The sequence below is a fragment of the Malaclemys terrapin genome, chromosome 1, assembly GCF_027887155.1.
Source record: "Malaclemys terrapin pileata isolate rMalTer1 chromosome 1, rMalTer1.hap1, whole genome shotgun sequence".
Taxonomy (NCBI): domain Eukaryota; kingdom Metazoa; phylum Chordata; order Testudines; family Emydidae; genus Malaclemys; species Malaclemys terrapin.
In genome coordinates, this window is record NC_071505.1 from 5461405 (window position 1) to 5483513 (window position 22109).

The 22109-nt window shown below is 46.5% G+C and overlaps 1 protein-coding gene across 2 annotated transcripts in view; it reads left to right on the forward strand.

Moving 5' to 3' along the window:
* The window catches only part of NRF1 (nuclear respiratory factor 1), a 107151-nt gene that overhangs the window by 70643 nt on the left and 14399 nt on the right, over positions 1-22109 (forward strand). The window contains exon 11 of one of the 2 annotated variants that reach the window (XM_054014233.1): positions 17307-17363. The exons of the other annotated variant lie outside the window; for it this stretch is intronic. Within the exon in view, the coding sequence (XP_053870208.1) occupies positions 17307-17363 (57 nt within the window). The remainder of the gene's footprint in view (positions 1-17306; positions 17364-22109) is intronic. 2 annotated transcript variants of the gene reach the window in all.

A 22109-nucleotide genomic window follows, 5' to 3' on the forward strand; every position in this document is an offset into this window, starting at 1 on the left:
ACTAATATTTCCAATAAATGTTCCTCTCTAAAAATCCGTTACCCTTTTCTAGCTCCTATCATGCCAGAATGCCAAAGCACTTTACAAACATTGATTTCCATACCTCTCAGGGAGGTGGTGGTGTGAAGTTTGTTACCCCCATTGTATTGATAGCTGAATGGAGACAATAGAGTTTAACTGACTTGCCCAAGGTCACGCAGAGAGTCATTGACAGAGCAGGGAATAGAACCCAAGTGTCCTAACTCCTATTCCTTTACTTCAGCCACTAGATGTAATTCTTCCCTCCTTGTTTGGTTGTGTTATGTCCCTCCATTATATTGTTGTTTTTCCATCTATTGTCAGGAAGTGATACCCCTATTCCAGGAGAAAAAGGCTGATTATAAAGGGGAAACTTGTCTTTGTACTTAGACACCCCAGGAACTAGAGCTGATTTCAGTATTGCAGAGGTAGAGTGGCTGGTACTGTTGCTGGACTGAAAAAGGGCTGTGGATAATCTTATGAGCAGGAACATTTACAGCTAAGGGAAATCAAATCTCCTGTTTCACTGCAGTGTAAAACTGTCTAAGTGCATGATGGGTTTCTCCTTCTTCTGGAGTATCTGGTATTGTCAGTCAGGATACTGGAGCTGATGACCCAACAGTCTGAGCTGTTGCCTCAAAATCCCGTGTTCTTTAATAATTGGAAAGAAAATATTGCGATATTCTAGACAGGCAAATGGGACTGTAGTGACATCTGTGTGTAAAGTTGGCTGGAATTGGAAAGGGCTCTGATAGGAGAAAATGGACTGCATTGCAAACATAGGGCAAGGGTTAAACACCTGCTAGCATGCGGAAGGGGAAGCAGTTTAATTCACATGGAGGTGCAGTAGCTGGTAGTAGGAGCCTGACCAAACCTGTGTTTAGATTAGGGCTGTCAAGTGATTAAAAAACTTAATCATGATTAATTGTGCGATTAATTGCACTGTTAATAGGAGAATAAATACCATTTATTTAAACTTTTTTGGATGTTTTCTACATTTTCAAATATATTGATTTCAATTACAGCACAGAATACAAAGTGTACAGTGCTCACTTTATATTTATTTTTGATTACAAGTATTTGCACTGTAAAAAAACAAAAGAAATAGTATTTTTCAATTCACCTCATACAAGTACCGTAATGCAATCTCTTTATCACGAAAGTTGAACTTACAAATATACAGTTATTTACAAAAAAAACCTGCATTCAAAAATAAAACTATGTAAAATTTTAGAGCCTGCAAGTCCACTCAGTCCTATTTCTTGTTCAGCCAATCACTCAGACAAACAGTTTGTTTACATTTGCAGAAGATAATGCTGCCTCCTTCTTGTTTACAATGTCACCTGAAAGTGAGAACAGGCATTCTCATGGCACTGTTGTAGCTGGCGTCGCAAGATATTTACGTGTCAGATGCGCTAAAGATTCACGTGTCCCTTCATGCTTCAACCACCATTCCAGAGGACATGCGTCCATGCTGATGACAGGTTCTACTCGATAACAATCCAAAGCAGTGCAAACAGACGCATGTTCATTTTCATCATCGGAGTCAAATGACACCAGTAGAAGGTTAATTTTCTTTTTTGGTGGTTCAGGTTTTGTAGTTTCCGCATTGGAGTGTTGCTCTTTTAAGACTTCTGAAAGCATGCTCCATACCTCATACCTCCCAGATTTTGGACGACGCTTCAGAGTCTTAAACCTTGGGTCGAGTGCTGTAGCTATTTTTAGAAATCTCACATTGGTACCTTCTTTGCGTTTTGTCTGATCTGCAGTGAAAGTGTTCTTAAAATGAACAACATGTGCTTGGTCATCATCCGAGACTGCTATAACATGAAATATGTGGCAGAATGCAGGTAAAACAGAGCAGGGGACATACAATTCTCCCCCAAGGAGTTCAGTCACAAATTTAATTAAAGCATTGTTTTTTTAATGAGCGTCATCAGCATGGAAGCATGTCCTCTGGAATGGTGGCCGAAGAATGAAGGGGCATACAAATGTTTAGCATATCTGGCACGTAAATACGTTGCAATGCCAGCTACAAAAGTGCCATGCAAAAGCCTGTTCTCACTTTCTGGTGACATTGTAAATAAGAAAAAGGCAGCATTATCTCCTGTAAATGTAAACGAACTTGTTTGTCCTAGCCATTGGCTTAATAAGAAGTAGGACTGAGTGGACTTGTAGGCTCTGATGTTTTACATTGCTTTGTTTTTGAGAGCAGTTATGTAACCAAAAAAAACCTATACATTTGTAAATTCCACTTTCACGACAAAGAGATTGCACGATGGTACTTATATGAGGTGAATTGAAAAATACTATTTTGTTTTTATCATTTTTACAGTGCAAATATTTATAATCAAAAATAATATACACTTTGATTTCAATTACAATACAGAATACAGTATATATGAAAATGTAAAAAAGCATCCAAAATATGTAATACATTTCAATTGGTACTCTATTGTTTAACAGTGCGATTAAAACTGCGATTAACTTTTTTGAGTTAATCGCGTGAGTTAACTGTGATTAATTGACAGCCCTAGGTTAGATGGACAGGGACAGGGAGACAGACTCTTGAAGATTGTCGGGAAGGAGAGAGTGCAGCACAGCTGGGTAGTGCAGTTCCCATTCACTGGATCTCTTCATGTTGCAGTAGGGTGACCAGATGTCCCGATTTTATAGGGACAGTCCCGATTTTTGGGTCTTTTTCTTATAGAGGCTCCTATTACCCCCCACCCCCCGTCCCAATTTTTCATATTTGCTGTCTGCTCACCCTATGTTGCAGCCTTCCTTTTTAAATAGATATGGGGCTTGAGATCTTCTTTGGTTATGAAGTTTCTCAATGGGGTTTCATTTTTAAATATTGGAGAATTTCGTGCCTGCGTATGCTTTATAGAGGGCCATAACTGTCCACAGCCTTGGCCAAGAGGTATAATATGCCAAAGGCAGACCAGAATCCCTGCCCCACAGAGCTTAGTCTAATAGCATCAGTGGGTCCATTATATAACAATTTACCAACACAGAGTGGCCAGTGGTCATTACAGCCAGAAGACTTTTTCCGCAGTCTGGAAGAAGAGGAAGGGTTATATGAGTTAACTTGTAGGGATCCCAACTAAAGAGGGTGAGTTAAAAGAACAAATGAGTTTGGGAGCAGGGGAAGGAGTTGGGGCTGTCAGGAAGGAAGCTTGCACTGATCTTAGAGCGAAACAGCTGAGGGCAAACTGGGGAACTAATTACACTGACTTGAGCTGGGTGCAGCCAGTGTGCATCTCCAACCCCCAAAAGATCTCTGCTGATGCACCTCAATCCTGACTGGTAACATCCCCTGCTCTTCCATTCTGCTTATAGCTTAGCTGGTGCCCCTCAGTTCTGACATGTAGACCCTTTGCTTTTCCAGTCTAGGCATCTGTGTGGCTAGAAGGACAGCTAATCATGCTAATTTGTCTGCTGGTTTTCTGTCCTGGGTGCAGATGGGCACGAAGATGAGCCTGGCAAAGAGATGTACATTTCTCAATAACAATTTTCAGCATGACCAAAGTGAGACAGGTTTACAGGCGAGGGCGAGGCGGGATTATCAGGCTGTGATGAAAGCAGGGAGAGAGCATTAGGCCTGTTTGACGTGAGCAAAGGGGGATTATCGAGCCCTGTGCTTTTGCAAACAAAGGAAATAGGCATCTGTATAGAAGCATGCCTCACAAGTTAGCTTAGGGTAAACAGGCATTTAGATGGGTATTTCTCATTTCAAAGGGGCAGGCACTTGCAGCTTGACACCACCCCATGAGGGCAATTAGCGATGCGATTGAGAGATAAAAATCAGCAAATTTCCTCTGCTTGCTTGAGGGATCTGTACTTCCTGGGCAAGATCAAACTAAGCACCAGCCACCAGGTGGAAGCCTGTTTCTGCCGCCATGTGAAGGGCTATGTGGATGAGACCCAGGAGAGCATGTCAGTGCAGCAGGTGGACCTCCAGACATGTGGTGAGAGTTAGGGTCCTGTCAGGCTCCGTACAAACTGTTACAATTCAAAGTGTGTCAGAGAAAGGAGCCTGGGGCCCATTGTGTGTATCACCCAAAGACCTAGAGAATGAAAATAAAGATCAAGGGGCTAATACGTAGGACAAACTTGTAGAATGAGAAACTACCGATGTGTGCCTTTGAATGCCTGAGGGGCAGGGAGGTGTAGAGCATTGATGATCTGGTTATTGTAGTGGCCCGTGGTTATCTGGGCATTGTGGTGGCACAATAAAAACCAAAGGGAAACTTGCACATTAATCTGGTGTAAACACCAAACTACCTTTAAAAATATATTTCCCTTGTAAGTCTCAATTACAGGGGAAATTGCCCAAATGGGGTGTTGAGCACAGCGGGGGAATGGCTTAATTAGAGATGTGTGGACAAAAGGGAGAGGCAGAGTTGTTGTAGGGTCTGAGAAGAAGTAGTTTGAATTAATGCATTGAGGCAGTGGGATTCAAACATGGTCTGAAGAAGTGGCATGGACAATGATTGTAGCAGATGCCTTCTGAATGGACCAGAAGAAGGGAGGGGCCAGCATTTTCTGTGAAATGACTGGCAAAGATTTGCATTGGCTATTTTCTGCATATGCTCGCTCACTCCTTCCCCGCTGGCATCCAAAACTAGGAGAAACCACAAGGTAGACAGGAAGTCGCTTCTTGCATGATGCAGGAATTGCAGTCTTCTGATCACATGCAGCAAATGGCTCAGTGCTGTCTGCTTCCTCTGCTGCACTGACTCCCAGCACTTCAGTGAAAGATTAGCTACGACTGGGCCTTTTGATGCTCTGGTCTGAGGGTGGGAAGCACTGCCTGAGAACTGGCTCAGTGGCTGGGATCCCTATTCCACCGGCACCGTCCATTCTTGTTTACCTGTTGCTGGGCCCTGCTAGCACAGAACAATGTTGGCTCCCCTTTGCAAGGCAAACGCTGCCACTTTAAAACCCAGGATGCTGGATTGCATGTTCTTGTCACTGCCCTAACTTGCTGTTGAGCATTAATCTTTGCCAGCGCTGACTGTACCCCCAGCGTAGACTGGCTTTTTGGCACTGGGCTGCCCTCCTTTGCTTTGACAGGATAGGACTGGTGACGAGATTAATGCTGCCATTAATATGTGTCTGCCCACCAACTGGGGCTAAAAATAGTCTTGCCGAGAACTCGACTGTGTACTGCCCTGGATACCTGCTTTCTCCTTTAATCCAAATACCTTGGTCCCCCAAGAACAAGCATGGGCATGTTGCAGGCACGCACGCTCTAAGCAAGCTTTTCCTAAGGCCTTGATTACAACAGGCAGGAAGGTTTTGTCTAGTGGTTAGAGCAGGGACTGGAGCTGGAAGCATAGGTTAGGGTTACCATCCGTCGGGGTTTCCCTGGCCATGTCCGGCTTTTTTAGCTTTAAATGGCCGTCCGGGGAGGGGGTTGCTAATACGGTAGTAATGTCCAGGATTTCCCACTTCCCCTCATGCAGAGTGTGGCGCGGCTGATTGGACGCCTGGCCTGATTGAAAGCCACTCGCAGCCACTGGGGCCTCTAGCAGCCAGAGTCGCTCCCCCTGCCCCGCTCCCTCCACCCCCGCAGAGCAGTGCCACAGTGTTTGGCTGCACGTGGAGCCCACAGCTCCCCCTCGGCCTGGGGGGGGGGGCAGGCAAGGGACAGGGAACGAGGGGTTAGATTGGTCGGGAGTTCTGGGGGGGCTATCGGGAGAAGGGGGTATAGAGAGTGGTTGGGGCAGTCAGGGGACAGGGAGCAGGGAGACTTAGATGGGGGTGGGGTCCTGGGGGCAGTTACGGTGGGGGGAGACAGGTAGGGGGATTCTGGGGGGGGGCGGGAAGTGGGAGGGGGCGGGGCTAGGGCGGCATCCCGTGTCCTCATTTTTGATTGTTGAAATATGGTAACCTGAGCATAGGTTCCATTCCTAGCTCTGTTGCTGTATGACCTTGGGCAAGTCACTTACCCTCTGGGTGTCTCATTTTACTCTGGGTGTAATACCTGCCTGGGGGACTGTTGTCTTAATGGACCATGCTGTGCTTTGAGATCCTTGGTTGAAAGGCTCTTTATAAATGCAAAGTGCAACTGATATATCTGCTTCCATTTTCTTCTTTCCACTGTCATCAGCTTGGTGGGAGTGGGGAGTGTCACCTGCCTGTTTGGGTGCTTCTGTCACAAATGACTCTGCCCCAGAAGCTCCCTTGAATTCTCAGGCTGCCCATTTTATTCTCTGCAACCTGTGTTTGAATCGAGTCATTTGCAAGGAGAGCGGGATTGGCCTGTAGGGACATCTGTGGTCATCTCTTGCTTGGATTTGTGTTTAATTATCGATTGGGTGCAATCTGGTACATTTTAAAGACACACACCCCTTGCTTCTCAGAGGCATCTCTGTGAGCCATCGATGGTTTACAAGTTTCCAGAGAGGAGGGTGAACTGTCAGCAATTGGAAGGCCCCACCAAGCCCCCTTTCAGATTGAACGCTGCTTGGAGCATCTCTAGTATCTTTGGGGCAACCCATGCCCTGCTGATAGTGGGGGGCGGAGTGAGGGCAGCCGGCTTCAGCAGTGTTACTGAGCATGCTCAGTCCATGTGAGCATGCTCACTACAAGCCAAGCAGCAAATCTGGGGAGGCGACCCTGCCTGCCCTCCCTCCCCCGTGTGTCCCCTTTCAGACTTTCCCATCAGTACATTGAACGATATACCTTGTTTGAAAACATTGCTTCCCAACTCCCTAATGACCTTGTAGCATCTCCCCTATCTCCCTTGCCCTCCCTGTGTCCCCCCCCAACCTCCCCCCCCCACAAAGAGTTTTGACATCCACTCCTATTATCAGGCAGTTGAGACTTAGTCCCTCCAGCTGTCACAGCTGATGCTGTCCTGGTTTAAGCACAGGGCCATTTACCTTCCACGTGTCATGAATTAGGGGAAATGGACAGGAGGGCTGGGTCTGTTTAAAAATTAAAGCTGATTACAAGGCATTAACATTACATTTAAAGAAATAGACAGCAGCCTGCCTCGCTCACCATCACTGCAATATGTTCCCCTTTGCTCCGAGCTGGAGGAGAGCGCACTGATCTCAACGAGACGTCAGCATCTACTTGGTCCCCTAGCTTTATGTGTGTCTTAAAAATCACAGCTTGTGGATTTCATTTCTGCCGGGAGATTTAAAAGCCGCTCTGCTTCCCGCACCCTAAATGTAACCACCATTTCTGTGTGATCACGCCAGAAAGAGTTCTGGCTCCAGCGCAACTTCTTTCTTCCTAGTGACGATGCACCCGGTGTCACTAGTGCTGTGATTTGTCCAAGTTGCTTGAAAGAGTTACGTGTCCAAATCCTGTTGAATTACAATGGGATTTGGGTGCCTAACTCACTTAGGCAACTTTGACTAGTCAGTCTCCGGCTTTTGCCTGAGGAGGAGTGATTATGAGGGAACGACCTTATTTGGGGATAGGGAATGATGGACAGTTGAGTTGGCATTTCTTGCCAAGTGGTGTCGTGTGGACACACAGAGCTAGATGGACAAATGTTTAAAAAAACATAAAAAGTCCCTCAGTTGAACATCCCAGTCCCAGTACTGCGTGGGTCCATTTTCAAACAGTCGTGACCAAAGGGAGCTGTAAGTGCTCAGAAATGTAGAAGGGGTCGTATTGTTACCCGGGGTTCTTTCAACCCAAAGCTCTTGGTAACTTTTACTCTGTGCGAGGAGGTGTCAGGGAACAAATTAGGGGAGACACGGCCGTCCGACCGATAGATGGCTGGCCCAAACAGGACAACACAAGAGTGCTTTCACTTAAAGCTAAACTTTACTTAGTCACAAGCACTTACACACGTCCGCAACAGGTTAGTAACACACCCCCAACCCTCGCTAATTACCAACGCTGAGTGGCTCTCGAGTGGCACAGTGGCAGCCCGTCTGCCGGTGGGGACCACAAGATGCATCCAGAGGGAGAGTCCAGTCCCAAACGAGTCCCCTTATTTATACATTAGTAATAGAATGACATGTCCCTTAAAGAAACCTTGTTAAGTAAGCAGTTTCAAGCAAGAGGTTCCTTCTGATTATTGATTAACCAGGTGTGGGTTTTTCCAGGACTTGCAGCCTTGAGACCTCAATAGACATTCCTGGGGCATAGCCTACTCTTTTAAAAGGCATGTATCAGCAACTTCAACACAATTCTTATCAGGAAGGAAGCGGGGTCAAGCTGCCCATTCTGTGGCACCCAACCCCCCCCCCCCTCCCCCCTCCTGCCTTGGTCAAGCTGCATGGCCATTTTACAGCCTGCTGTCTAGGTTGCTTTTTAACAATAAGCCATAGTGGTTTCAGGCATTTTACTGGTTTGCCAAAGTCTCCCCATACAGTATTACTGCTTCCCCACAACTGGATGGTGTCATCCCGATGAGCTGCAGTAATTAAATAACGAAGGGCAATTTGCTTTGCAGTGCTTGGGCTGCACTGCGCTTTGTTGTAAACACAGTGCTAGTCAGCAAAGCCACCAGTGGGACATCCGCTCCCTCTCCCATAGCAATGACATCCAGAGTCATTTTGCTTGGCTTACAAGTTCAAAGCAAGATTTGTCTAACCGTGGCAGCAGAACAAGATCAGCCCCAAAGCTGCCCCTTAAATTCCAGCCAGGCTCTCTCTGCTCTACGCACTTTTAGGAAAGAGGGGGCACTGTTCCTGACTCTGATACCAAATAGGATTACAAACATATATTTTTTGCTTGTTTCAATGCCCAAAATGTGCTCAGGGCTCCCCAAACATGTAGGAAGACCCAGTCCCTGCCCCCAAAGAGCTTCCATTCTAATAGCATCCACCATGCAAAAAAGTGCCCCTTCACTCAATCTTCTCCACCGCTCTCACTAGCCGAAGTTTCTTGCTCACCATCCTCTTTGTCGACAGTCATCGGGCAGCCTTGAACAAGTGCTGCAGGAGCCCCCTCCCTTGTTCAGGAGCCCATGAACAGACAGCTGGTGAGGTATCTAAGGGAGTGCCAGCCCACAAGAGGGAGACTTGGAGGGAGGGGGACCTTTTGGTCCTTGTGGTCTCTGATCCCTGCTGATCCTCTGGTGTCTGGGTCCTGTGTAGAGGGGAGTGACGTAGCACCTGCTGCAGTTTCAGGCTCCGTGGTGGCTGACCTCATTCCTGGGAGAAGCAGATTTTTCCCTCAGACCACGTGTTGGGGGCCTTCTTCCAGGCCTTGTATGCCCTTAGCTGCATTGTCATTTTTCTACCCTGCAGGGTTGACTGAAGTGATGCCAAGGTATAACTGTGGTTCAGCCTGTGGTTACCCTCAATCGGTTCCGATCACGAGGGACTCTACCACCTCTGCGCCTCTATGTTACTGATGAGGCTGGCTGCACTCTGAACTTTTTGATGCAAATAGGGCCTGGCTCTCGGAATCCTGGCAGGTTGCCCACATGGCTATTAGCTGGGCAAAGTTTGGGCACCCTCTGTTTTTGGGAAAAGAGTGAAGAGTCCATTAGAAAATGTTACAGGGGGTTTTTTTTGGTAGGAGAAAAATAGTCTAACCTGAGGGCAGCTTTGAGCTCTTTCTTAATGGATGTCAGTGGGAGAGGGATGCAATTTGATCCAAATGGGAAGCTGGCTCAAATCCCAGCAAGCTGTTGTAACTGTATAAGGCATCTTACGAAGTGAGACGGTTCCTCCCATAAACTTCCCCTGCAGGCAGAAGAAATCCCTTGTAAATTAAACTGCAAACAGGGGCTTTCCCAAATACATTTCTGTTTAATTTCCTTTCAAGCACTGAAGCGTGTTTGTACATCTGTCCCTTTTAAGAGAGGAATAGCCTTGACGTGTATGTTAATTGAAGTTCCTTCACAGTGGAGTCAGACCGAGTCAGTGTCGCCTTCATCAGATCTCTGCAGCACAGACTGATTTAACTAAGAGCCCGATCTCGTAGCCCTTACCCATGTGAGCTATCTCATTGTAGTCAATGGAGGTACTCCAGTGAGTAAGGGTTAGAGGTAGGGCCCCTAAAACTGTGTTCATGGCATAGGGTGAAGACAGCCTGCGTTTGGGAATTAATTTTATGAGCTGGTCACACAAGATGTTTGTGCTTCTGCTTTTATAAAACGTATCACTTTCATCCTTCGGTTGCTATTTCCCAGGGTGACCAGATAGTAACTGTGAAAAAACGGGACAGGGGAGGAGCGGGGGATAATAGGCGCCTATATAAGAAAAAGTCCCAAAAAATGGGACTGTCCCTTTAAAAACTGGACATCTGGTCACCCTACTATTTCCTAAAGAGTCAAGCGCTGTTGCTGGCTTTGAAAAGGGGCTGGATAAGAAAGGAGTACTCAGCGCTCCTGCCTCAGGGTGTCAGCAGATCGTGACAGAGGTCAGGAAGGGATGTTCTGCCACCCCAGTGTACAGCACGGCTAGTTACCTTTGTCTGAATCATCAAGGACTGGCCTCTGCTGTAGATAGAGTACCCAGACCTTATGGAGCAGTCATCTGTTACGATTTTTCAAATCCTACATGCAAACTGGGAATAGCCACAGGCAAATTCCAGCTTGACCATTCTGTCACTTCCTGGTAATCCACCATTTTGTGCTCCTCCCCCCACCCCCTCCCCCGATTGCAGCCCAGCAAATGAATGGGGTGAGACTGACATAGGTAGCCAATACCTGCTCTCTGCTGTCATTGGGTGGGGCATGATGACAGGCTGGAATGTGAAGCCATTTTTCTCTTGCCCTGTGACCAGGAGGGGAATGTTAATGTAGCTGCCCGGTGGAGGGCAGTATGTTTCTCTCTTGAGCCTGGTGTCTTCCCAGTGACCTTCTCAGCTCATGAAGACAGCTTGGCTTTGCTGTAAAGCAGCTCATGTGACTGCAGTAATCCGCAGGCAGTAAACAGCTGTGTAGGAAGATTGCAAGAGGAATCGGCCTATTTTTCCGCACTGCAGACATTGGCATGAGAACACAAGACTCGGGGCGGTGGCTTCTACTGCCGCACACCCACCTTTATGCATTCTATCCGTGGCTGCACGACACAGCCAATCAAACCTCTCCCCAAGAGCCTGTCTTCCCCTCGGGGCTCAGGCTGCCGCGTGCTACGCACTTGGACAGGAAATAGGGCTTTCAAATGACATAGGGGTGCTAATTACTTGGCTCCGCAAGTCCATCAGGAGGGCAGTGTGTTTGGAGCAGTTCCAGATGTCACTATGCAGCCATTTCTCTCTCATAGTGGAGAGGGCACAAGGGGTTCTGAGTCCGTGTGAAGCTGCAAAATAAATTACAAGATGCAAAAAGCTCCTGAAGTCGTTTCCCCTGGATCTTTTCCAGTAACAGGGAGGGGGCTAGATCTGAATTTGACTCCATCCTCACCCCACTGAGAATGGACTCCTTTGGCTTCCTTTATTCCTGGGCAGAAATAACTCTTGAGGTAACTTCCTATCCTACATAACGCTTCTTCTGTGGACTCTCAAATAGCCCTCTCTGCCAGGGAGGCTACTCACTAGCTGCTATTCCTAGACTAGAATGTCCTACGAAATAACAGCTGTACACATAGTGTCTTGGATTTTGCACCAATTAAGTGCTGACAGCGTGCCCTATGCTGCTAGAAAGTCCTTGCCCCAAGAGCTCCTAGGCTAAAGCACAGGCATACTGGGAGACCCAGAGAAAGGACATTAGCTTGGAACTTGTTCAGAATTAATCATGGCACCATTTACTGTTCCCATAGCTGGTTTATAGATCACGGTCATTTTCTCTCCCTTTTCAAGGAGAGGATGAGTGTGGATCCTCTTGGTCTTGGAGTTCTGAGGATCCTTCAATTTCCTCATCTCTAACCCCCTCCCCCTGTGATTTTAGTCGTCAAACTCAAAGCATCTTCCAGGGGAAGCTTAGTAAATATTCATAGGATCCTGCTTACAAGGAGCAAAGTGCAGGAGGCGATCATGAACTAAGTTGTCTCGTCTTCAGTTGTTGAGACTCTGAGAATAGGCAGGGCCGGTGCAAGGATATTTTGCGCTCTAGGCGAAACTTCCAACTTGCGCGCACCCCCCTCCCCCCCAGCACATCGGTTCATTGAGGGGCAAATCCCAATGAGCCTTTTATAGACCCCAGGGTCCAGCCATGCCCCCAGGGGCTGCTCCCCAGACCAGGTTCCCCCCTCCCTGCCCCCTGAACTCCCCTGGAGGGTGCACAACCTCCCCACTGCAAGTCCTCCCCACCCCACCCTGGCGGCCCCCGTCCCGAGTCCACTCACTGTCTTTGCCAGGCTTGGCAGGGAGGAGCCGCCTTCCAGAGGCACCGGAGAGCCAGAGTGTCGGCTTGCAGGGGCGGTGAACCCCAGCCATGGAGGAGCCGGCTCAGCGTAGGGGGGCAGCAGCCCTGCAAAGGTGTTGGCACTGCTAGTGGGGAGCAGCCGCACCTCCCACCCCTCCTGCCCAGGCTGCGTCCCGGCGCCCCCCGCAGACTGCAGCAGATACATGTGGGCACCAGCCCCCATACGCCCCCCAGCTCCTCCCTCGCCTAGGGTTACCATATTTCAACAATCAAAAAAGACGACGGGGGGGGGGAGCCCCACCCTATCCCCCATCCACTCCCTCCCACTTCCCACCCCCTGACTGCCCCCCTCAACTCCCCCTCTGCTCCTTGTCCCCTGACTGCCCCCTCCTGGGACTCCTGCCCCTGACTGCCCCCCAGAACGCCACCCCCTACCTAAGCCTCCCTGTTCCTTGTCCCCGACTGCCCCCTCCTGAGACCTCCTCACCCTAACTGCCCCCCTACCTGTCCCCTGACTGCCTTATCCACACCCCCACCCCCAGACAGACCCCTGGGACTCCCACACCCCATCCAACCACTCCCCGCCCCCTGACAGGACCCCCCAGAACTTCCAACCCATCTAACCCCCTCCCACCTCCCGCTCCCTATCCCCTGACTGCTCTGATCCCTCTCCACACCCCCGCCCCCTGACAGGCCCCTCCCAGAACTCCCCTTACCATGCCCATGCCTCTCAAGCCGCCGGCTCCTCCATGGCTGGGGCTCGCCGCCGTCGCAAGCAGGAGGCTCTGGCTCTCCAGTGCCTCCGGAAGGCGGCTCCTCGCTGTCGAGCCAGGGCACTGCTTTTTGGCACCCCCAACCACTTGGCGCCCTAGGCGACTGCCTAGTTCGCCTAACGGTTGCACCGGCCCTGAGAATAGGTGTTACAAAGACAGCTGCAGCATGATCTTCCTAGATACGATCCCATTGATGTGATTCAACCCTTTTCTGGCAGAAGCGCCTTTTATCAGGTAGAGAGTAGTTGTTGCCTGCCCCTATAATCTTTTGCTTCTCCACTGGATCTGCCAAAAAATTCCAATAGCATGTGTGTGTGACATGGACAAGTTGTCCACTAGGAAACTGACTGAGACAGTCCCTCAGTTCGTAAGTTACTGAACAGCCTTCAGAAATGACCATCTGTTACGACTGGCTAGGACAGATTTGAACAGGAGACCTGTCGGTGAAAGGCTCTTATTTCCTATTCCCCTGAGCCGTCCAATTTCTCCCCTGCTAACACAAGTTCTGTGTATTTTCAAGCTCTAGCAGATGCCGATTGATGTGCACAAAACTGTGTGTTCATTGTACTTTAGAATGTAAACGTATATATTTCATTGCAGCTGTATTCATGGCTCTGTTGCCCCTTAACCTCTGAAATCATGGGTGTTTATTTCAGTATAGGTCAAGCCAGATTGGCAGTGATCTTGTAGATTGTTGTCTAAGCTCTGGTTCAACTCCATTGGAGTCAACAAGTCAATGGAGCTGTCCAGTTCCATCCTCAATGAATTTAACCCACTGATAGCTTTTAAATCACAATGTGTCATTTTAAAAAATGCATTTGTACTGAGATTCTCAGGTATGAATTTCAAAAGCACGTTAAGTCCCATTTCGGATATGACAGGCACTCGGGAAGTCTAAATGAAAGTCTATAAGTATTAGGATTCTAAAAGTGCTATCTCACTTTTGAAAATGGAACTTGGGCTTCTAAGAAGCTTTTGAAAAGGTTATCTGTCAATATTTACAACAGAATTATTTCTTCAAACTGGGAGTTGCTTCTTTCTGTTCATGTATCAACCAGAATTTTTCACCTGTTCTGTTGTCCCTTAAGGCAATGGTTCTCAACCTTTCCAGACTACTGTCTCCCTTTCAGGAGTGGTCTTGCGTACCCCAAGTTTCACCTCACTTAAAAACTACTTGCTTACAAAATCAGACATCAAAATACAAGAGAGTCACAGCACACTAGTACTGAAAAAAGTGCTGACTTTCTCATTTTTACCATATAATTATAAAGTAAATCAATTGGAATAGAAATATTGTACTTACATGTTAATGTGATACTTTCACTTGTGAGCCTTGTCGGAAGCCCAGGTCCCGCCGCCCAGAGCTGAAGCATGTAACTTAGCTTTGTGGGGCCCTGCTTGCCACCCCTAGTGCCAGCCCTGCACTTGCGACACCCCTAAACCTGTCCTGCACCGCCCTCCCTCTCACCCCCCTCCTGCAGTGGTTGCAGCCTCCAGGTTGAGAAATACTCATCTAGATGAGCTGAGTACCCATTGGAAGACATATGTGTAGCCCCAGAGGTACATGTACCATGGTTCAGAACTACTGCCGTGAGGTAGAGAACAAACAGGCCTATTATGGAAGGGGCTGCTTAATTCTTCTTTGAGTATTTGTCTGTGTGGATCCCACTTGAGGTGCACATGCGCCCAAGAATCTCATAGTACCATACTAGCTAACCACACTCGGTAAAACCTGTTATGTGTATGGCTTATGACACACAAATTTTGTATGTTTTAGTCCTCAGTCCCAGCCTCTAAACCTTTTTTTATCAACAGATGTGCAGAGTTAAATTGCAGTAATCAGCCAGAGGCAGTAGCATACCAAAAAGAAATAGTCCCCACCTGCTACACAACAAAGATACAGTGCAAGAAAATGCTTTTTTAAAAATGTTGACTGTAAAAACTGTCCCTTATGCTACACCTACTATGGCTTTGAGTCGTGTGTTTACTCTAACGTATTGGTTACAGTGCTGAAGGTGTACAGGACATGTACAGTGGGTGATGTGTGCCAAACAATTAACAGGTTCCAGCCCTAAAAATGTACAGTCTACAGGCAGTGAAAGGATAGCCTGTGACAATCCAGCACATAACCGAACAAAGAGCAGAGTGTGGTCATTGTAGCAGGAATGTTTTATTGGAAGGGAGGCGGGGGGCATAGGCGTTAGGTCAGGGGTAGGCAACCTATGGCACACGAGCTGATTTTCAGTGGCACTCACACTGCCCGGGTCCTGGCCACCAGTCCAGGGGGCTCTGCATTTTAATTTAATTTTAAATGAAGCTTCTTAAACATTTTAAAAACCTTATTTACTTTACATACAACAATAGTGTAGTTATATATTCTAGACTTATAGAAAGAGACCTAAAAACGTTAAAATGTATGACTGGCACGCGAAACCTTAAATTAGAGTGAATAAATGAAGACTCGGCACACCACTTTTGAAAGGTTGCCGACCCCTTCGTTCGGTTTAGGTGTTACTTTGGAGGAGAAAAGAGAGGAAGCTTGGACTCTCTCAATGACCTTGTCTTCACAAGGAAAAAAGTGTGTTCTTAACTCGAGTTAGTTAACTAACATGAAGCAAAATCCTAGTGAAGACAAAGCAATTTATATATCACGCCTTCACTAGAACTTTACTTCACGTAAGTTGACTCCAGTTAGCTAACTCCAAAGAACACACCTTTGTTCCCGAGTGAAGACACCCACGGAGCTGGTAGAATTCCGTGAGAGAGAGCTGGATTCTAGTCTGCTGCATGCTCCACAGTTGTATGCAGTGTTGTTGTGGTTGTGTTGGTCCCAGGATGTTAGAGAGACAAGGCGGGTGAGGTAAAAGATGTTATCTCACTCACCTTCATGTTCCACAGACAAAATTGTCCTTTATTGCGGAAGGGTGACCGAAGAATCAAGCCCCAGCTTCACTTTTGGATTCCACACCGAATTTGCAGTACAGGCAGGAAAACCTTATTTGGCGAGTTAACTGAGTCAATTTGATCTCAGAGCCATTGAGTGAGGATTAATAGAGACCTTCATGATGTCAATTTTACAGCATCCCTCTTCTGCCTTTAAATCAAATACCATTGGATTGGCCTAAGAAACCACATCAAAATGGGGTTCTAAGTAAAACCAGTCGTAGGCACTCAATTAACCAGCGTTTTTTCATAAGGAACAGTTGACATGAGCCTATTGCACTGATGAAGACAGGTTTACTTCATTTCTAACACACACAAAAGTGAGTGAAGAAAAGAACCTGCATATCTTGGCCTGTTTGTCAGCCATGAATGTAGCTCTGTGTGTTGGCAGAAATATGTTCACTGCTGAACAAGCCAGTGAAATGCTCGGAAAGGCATCTTTTAGATGAACCCGGAGAATATCTGGTTACATATTACTCTTCTCCCTGAACAATAGTTGCTTTGTACCTTCACGTATTAAATGCTCTACAGTGTGCGTTAATGCTGGTGATCATAGTGTGAAGTGTACCCTAACTTTTGAAACTCAATTAGATTTAAGTCTGTTGTAACCTGAAAAAATAATTGGAGACTAGGTTATCTTTTTTTTTTTTTTTTTTTTTTTTTTTTTTTTGAAGTGACTGTTGGGTGACATGGGGAGAGAACCTGGATTTTAGGAACTTTCTGACCGAGTGCTCTGGGATGTGTAGAAGTCCCAGTTTGGCATCCATCTTTGGTCATGTGTCTGTGTGGTTTGGTTTTGTTTTGTGTGTTTTTTTTGTTTTGTTTCGTTTCGTTTTCACCTCACACACACACGCTTTCCCTGGGAGTGGAGGGGAGATCATTAACAGATGGGGACCGTAGCTGTTAGGAACGTGCAGCAGCCCCTGCCTGTCAGGCTTTCTGTGGCCTGATTATGTCACTGATCTAAATATTAGCAAGAAATCTCCTTCCTGGTGAAAAGTTTTGCACTAATGATCTAATAAAGGGAGTATTAATACCTGGGATCATCTGTAATAATTGCACACTTCCTGCCCCTAAACTGTTTATGTAATGTAAAATATAGTTAGAAATATATAGTCTAGCGTATCTAATATTTTGGTGATACTCCATATGTGGACACTGAATATGGCTTTTAATTCCATGAAGGGCAAGAATGACTTCTGTTCAGTTGTTGTCCTTCACAAGTGGAGTGAAGAGGGCATATTTCTTGTCCGTACATGGGCTATTCTGGTTATACCACCCCCCCTGCGATATTTTTGCCCTTTGTTCAGCATTTTATACTTGCATTTTATTGTCAGGCTTCCTAGCAGCAGACTGTTCAGGTTGCAAGTGGAGGCTAACAGAAAATCCCACAGGTGAGTTAATGTTTGTGGTGGTAGTTTGGGATGTTGGGATGAAGCTGCTGGTTGGCACTATTGCTTGTTTCTGTAGGCGTTCTGATCACACGTGGTATTTCTTAGCACAAAGAGGACACGTCTGTCTGTCTATCTTTTTCTCTCACTTCTATGAGTGAAGAGTAGTAGAATTCAGACGTAAATGCACCCGTGGGTGTGTTAAATTTGCACATGTGCGGTCAAATTCACAGATACATACTAGAGTAAAAATCATGGGTGTGGGGTAGATATGCACATGCTAATATACTGAGGGCCCAATCCGGCTATCATTATTGAGGCTAAACGCCTGTGGAAATTGATGGGATTACTACCCAAGAAAGGAATGAGAGTGACAGGATCGGACCCAAAATATATATTTCACTAATATACTCAAGTAATATACACTTGTGGTGAGGGCAAGAGGGGTGTATGTGTGATGTTTTGATTTGTAAGGTGTCTGATTCGACATCTTAGGGAGCATGCGCATAATGCGTAAAACACAATAGTTATACAAAGAAAAGCCCCCCCCACCCCAAATGTAAACTGCCACCAACCCATCAGTGCCGAGAAACTACAGTGAGGAGCTTTGTAGAAAAAACAGAGTCCCCTAGAGATCATCCCGTTTGGCCTGTGATAGACCAGTGAACTCCAGTGGGTGTGCGTCCACTCACTTGCACTGGTCTACCACAAATGGAATGCATATGTACATACACACGCTTCTCTGTTTGATACATAAACACACATAGGGAGACCAGATGTCCCGATTTTATAGGGACAGTCCCGATATTTGGGGCTTTTTCTTATATAGGCTCCTATTACCCCCCACTCCCGTCCCGATTTTTCACGCTTGCTATCTGGTCACCCTAAACACACATGGCATATATTTCACTAACAGTCATCATGATCTATGAGGGGCGGGTGACCAAGACAGTAGCCCCCCAAGAGTGGCTGCCTTCCCTTCTCAAACTATTTGAGAAATGCAGTTGTGTGTGTGAGAGATAACTGGAGTGTGAGATACCTGTTAAGTATTTTTTAATTGTTTTAAATAAATTGAATTTAAATACATTTTAAAATGCCTTTGTGACTTCAAATTACTGTTATGTATATTTTAAAATAAATTTTGTCCTTAAAAATCAAAATAATAGAGCATCACTTTCAGGTGCGGTTCTCTCTTCACACTTCAGAACTTGCAGCTGCCATTATACAAAGGCCCTCTAGAGAATATGGGATCCTAAAGGGTATTTTAAATGTAAAACTAAACTCCGCTTAGATACAGTCTTTACTTTATGGAAAAGCCCTGTAGTCTTTAATACGGATTAAACTAATAGATTTCAATAGAAATGTAATAGCATTTCATAGCAATTGCCCTGAAAACCACTAGAAATTAATAGAGAATGTAGAAGTCTGCACTGTAATTAACATAGTTTTCAGGGAAGGGGTGATTTTAAAATATTTATGGTAAAACATAATGAGAATAGCAACAAAGAGTCCCGTGGCACCTTATAGACTAACAGATGTATAGGAGCATAAGCTTTCGTGGGTGAATACCCACTTCATCAGCGTTCTGTTAAATGACTATTCAGAAGTTTTAAAAACTATAATATGGTACCTTGGCCATTTGACTAAGATCAAACATACCAGGTTAATAGCTGATGCATCCTTCTGTTTGGGGACCACAGAGGAATCTACTCTGCCACTGATTAGGTGTTTCCCATCTCTAATATCTAGAAAGCTTTGTCCTCATAATACCTGTTAGCCAGCTGCCTAAAATATCCTCCACTGCTGTTTATATTTCATTTAAAAGAAAACAAAACTTAGTTTCTAACTTTAGTAAAAGTTGCATGCTATGATTCTTTCTTAGTATTTCTAACCAGGTTTCCTATATATTTGAATTGACCATGATACAGACGGCTAATCTTATCAGGTTTACCCTCCTCTATTCTGTAAAGCCAGCTGATCAAGGGAGCTTAGTAGAAAGGTGGGTTAGTCCACTAGACTTCTGGAGTTGTTTAGATCACAAGTGGAAATGAGCAGTATGGGGCACGGGTCACTTGCTGGAAGATTCTCTGCATCTTGAAGTCTTTAAACCATGATTTGAGGACTTCAATCGCTCAGATGTAGGTTTGATACAGGAGTGGGTGGATGAGATTCTGTGGCCTGCGTTGTGCAGGAGGTCAGACTAGATGATCATAATGGTCCCTTCTGACCTTAAAGTCTATGATTCTATGATTCTATGTTTGGTCTCCTAGTCTCCATTTGCCACATCTCTCTCTTTCTCTTGCACAAAAATTGGCCAGGTTTTAGAAGACTTGCAGTCCCTGTTTGAGAGAGGCCCAAAATTAGTGTCTTAGGTAGGGAATGAGTTACATAGGAGCAGAGCCACATGGGGAAAACTTGCACAGAGTATGCACACACTTTACGTCTAACTCAAGCCGGTCTGAGTATCCTTATTCAGCTCTAGATTCAGCCTCTGCATCATACGGAGGTGAGGGAGGGAGGGATAGGTAATTTAGCCGACAGGGTCATGAGCTGAGGATTTAAAATTGGTTTCCCATGGAAAAACACGATCTGCTTCTTTGTCTCCTCTCCTAGCCCCTCTTTTTTTATCAAGTAAGAAGAACATAAGGTTTTTACAGATACATCAGAACGAGGCCAAAATGACAGAAGAGGAAGGTAAAGGCTCAGAATTTCAGAATAAAGGAATACTGTCAAGATAAAAACACCTTTTTAAAGTGCTTCCCGGTGTTACTAACACCACCTGAGAGTATTAACTGAAGAAATTTGCGGTCGCAGCTTGTGATGAAGTATACAGACAGCAGTGACCAGGAAGGGGGTAATCAGAGCCTCTGGCCCCAGTCAGGCACACCCATTACACCTGTACAAGGTATCAAGCATGGAGGCGGGAGAGAGAGGAAAAGCCCAGCTCAGTGGTGGCTGATTGGGAGAGGGAGTAGACCTTTTGAGCTAGCCCTGTGAAGGAAGGCAGGCCTGGCTGGGGCTAGAACCTAACTAGAGCCTCCTTGGGACAGGTAGGCCTGGTATAGGACCTTTTTTATCTCTCATAACTAGTTTGGGCTGCCCTTTGTTTTGGGACCAACAGAAGAATAAGCCGGGGCAGAGACTGTGAGAAAAGCCCAGCCATGGGCTACAGTAGGAAGAAGCCCAGATATACAGCAGGGGGTCTGAACAGACCTCCTCTGCTTTATACAGAGCCCCTGGGGCTGGAACCCAGGGTAGAGGGCGAGCCTGGGTTCCCCTACTAGGGCAGGGGGTGTGATGACCTTGGGGCCAAGGCCTGGCAGGCCCCAAAAGCCTGAAGTTGGGCCGAACCACTGGCATGCCAGAAAGGGTGGGACTGTTATTGACCTGGCCGAAGAGCCATGTCCCAGGAAGGGGCAGATCAGCGCAGGGCCAGAACAGCTGTTGGGAGGGGGCACCGAAGGAGGAGAGGCACTGCATCGTGCCCAGCCACGAGGGAGTGTGTCTGTGGTGAGTAGACTCTTCCACATAGCTTGGCAGAGCACGCCCAGGGCCACAACCTGCTCCACCCATGAACAGATGCGCTTGGGAGCCACAGAAGGGGTATTTTGCCACAGTTGCTCCCAGCCTGTGGATCCGTGCTTGGCCATGGCAAAGGACCACATATTTGGATGGCTTGCTGGGGCCTCTGCATTCGCGCCTTTCCCCCCCACCCCAAAAAAACCCCAGAAACTCCGCAGGAGATACTTCCAGAGGGACAGGTCAGTCCTCTTCAGTACTTGAGACTCAACCTCTCCAGTCAAGGATTCTGTAGGGGTAAGTCCAAAAATCTCCCCGCCCGATCCATCCTACATTGAAAAAGCTCCAGGGCCGTCTCCCAGCTTCTCCAGTGGGTAATAGTCACTTGGCAAGGAATCCTTGCTGACTCTCTTCCCAAGAGGAAGATCTGAGCTCTTTCTGGGATGTACGCCCCATGCATCTTTTCCAATTTCATATTGGACAAAAAGAATGCAGGGGCTCAAGGCTCCCTCTCTGCCATATCTTTGTGATTGGAAGCCCCAAGTGATCATCCTTCCTCCCAAGAAGGCAAAAGAAAAGTAAAAAGGGTAGAAAATATAAAAAAAATAAAGCCAAAAAAATCTTCAGCTCTTCTCCTGAGCTCTAGCTTCTCCCTCAAAGAAGGGGTATTTTTGGCTTTAGATCATGCTAACCCCAGGCCAGAAAAGGTAGAAGTTGGTGGATTGTAGCAGAAGGTAAATGTGTAAAAGAGCAACTTAATCTCAATACACACAACAAGCATCCGCTCTGAACAAGAGAGTGGAGGAAAAGACAAAGGCCAGGACTTGAAAAATGGGCATCTAAAGTTAGTCTTCACAGTCCACATTAATGCACCTAAATACACAGCCTGATTTTTTACAATACCGAGTAGCCAGCAGCTCCCATTAACGTTAAATAAGTTAAAATGAATCAAGAAAAGGGTCAACCCTTGTATGCGTGGTTCTTTGAAATCCTGGCCCATGCTGTGTTAGTGATGCAGAGCGTAGGGTACCAGATCAGTCCCTATTCAGTCTTTGAGCTCTTAGAGAAATCCACTCCTGTGGTTGTTATGAATGAGCTGAGGGGAGCACATTGAAATAGGACAAGATGAACCAGGATGGTGCAAAGGGTTAATCACTGTGAGTTTTAGGAAACATTTGGCAGCTGAATGGCAGATAACACGGGTGACATCCACATAGGTAGTTTGATGTG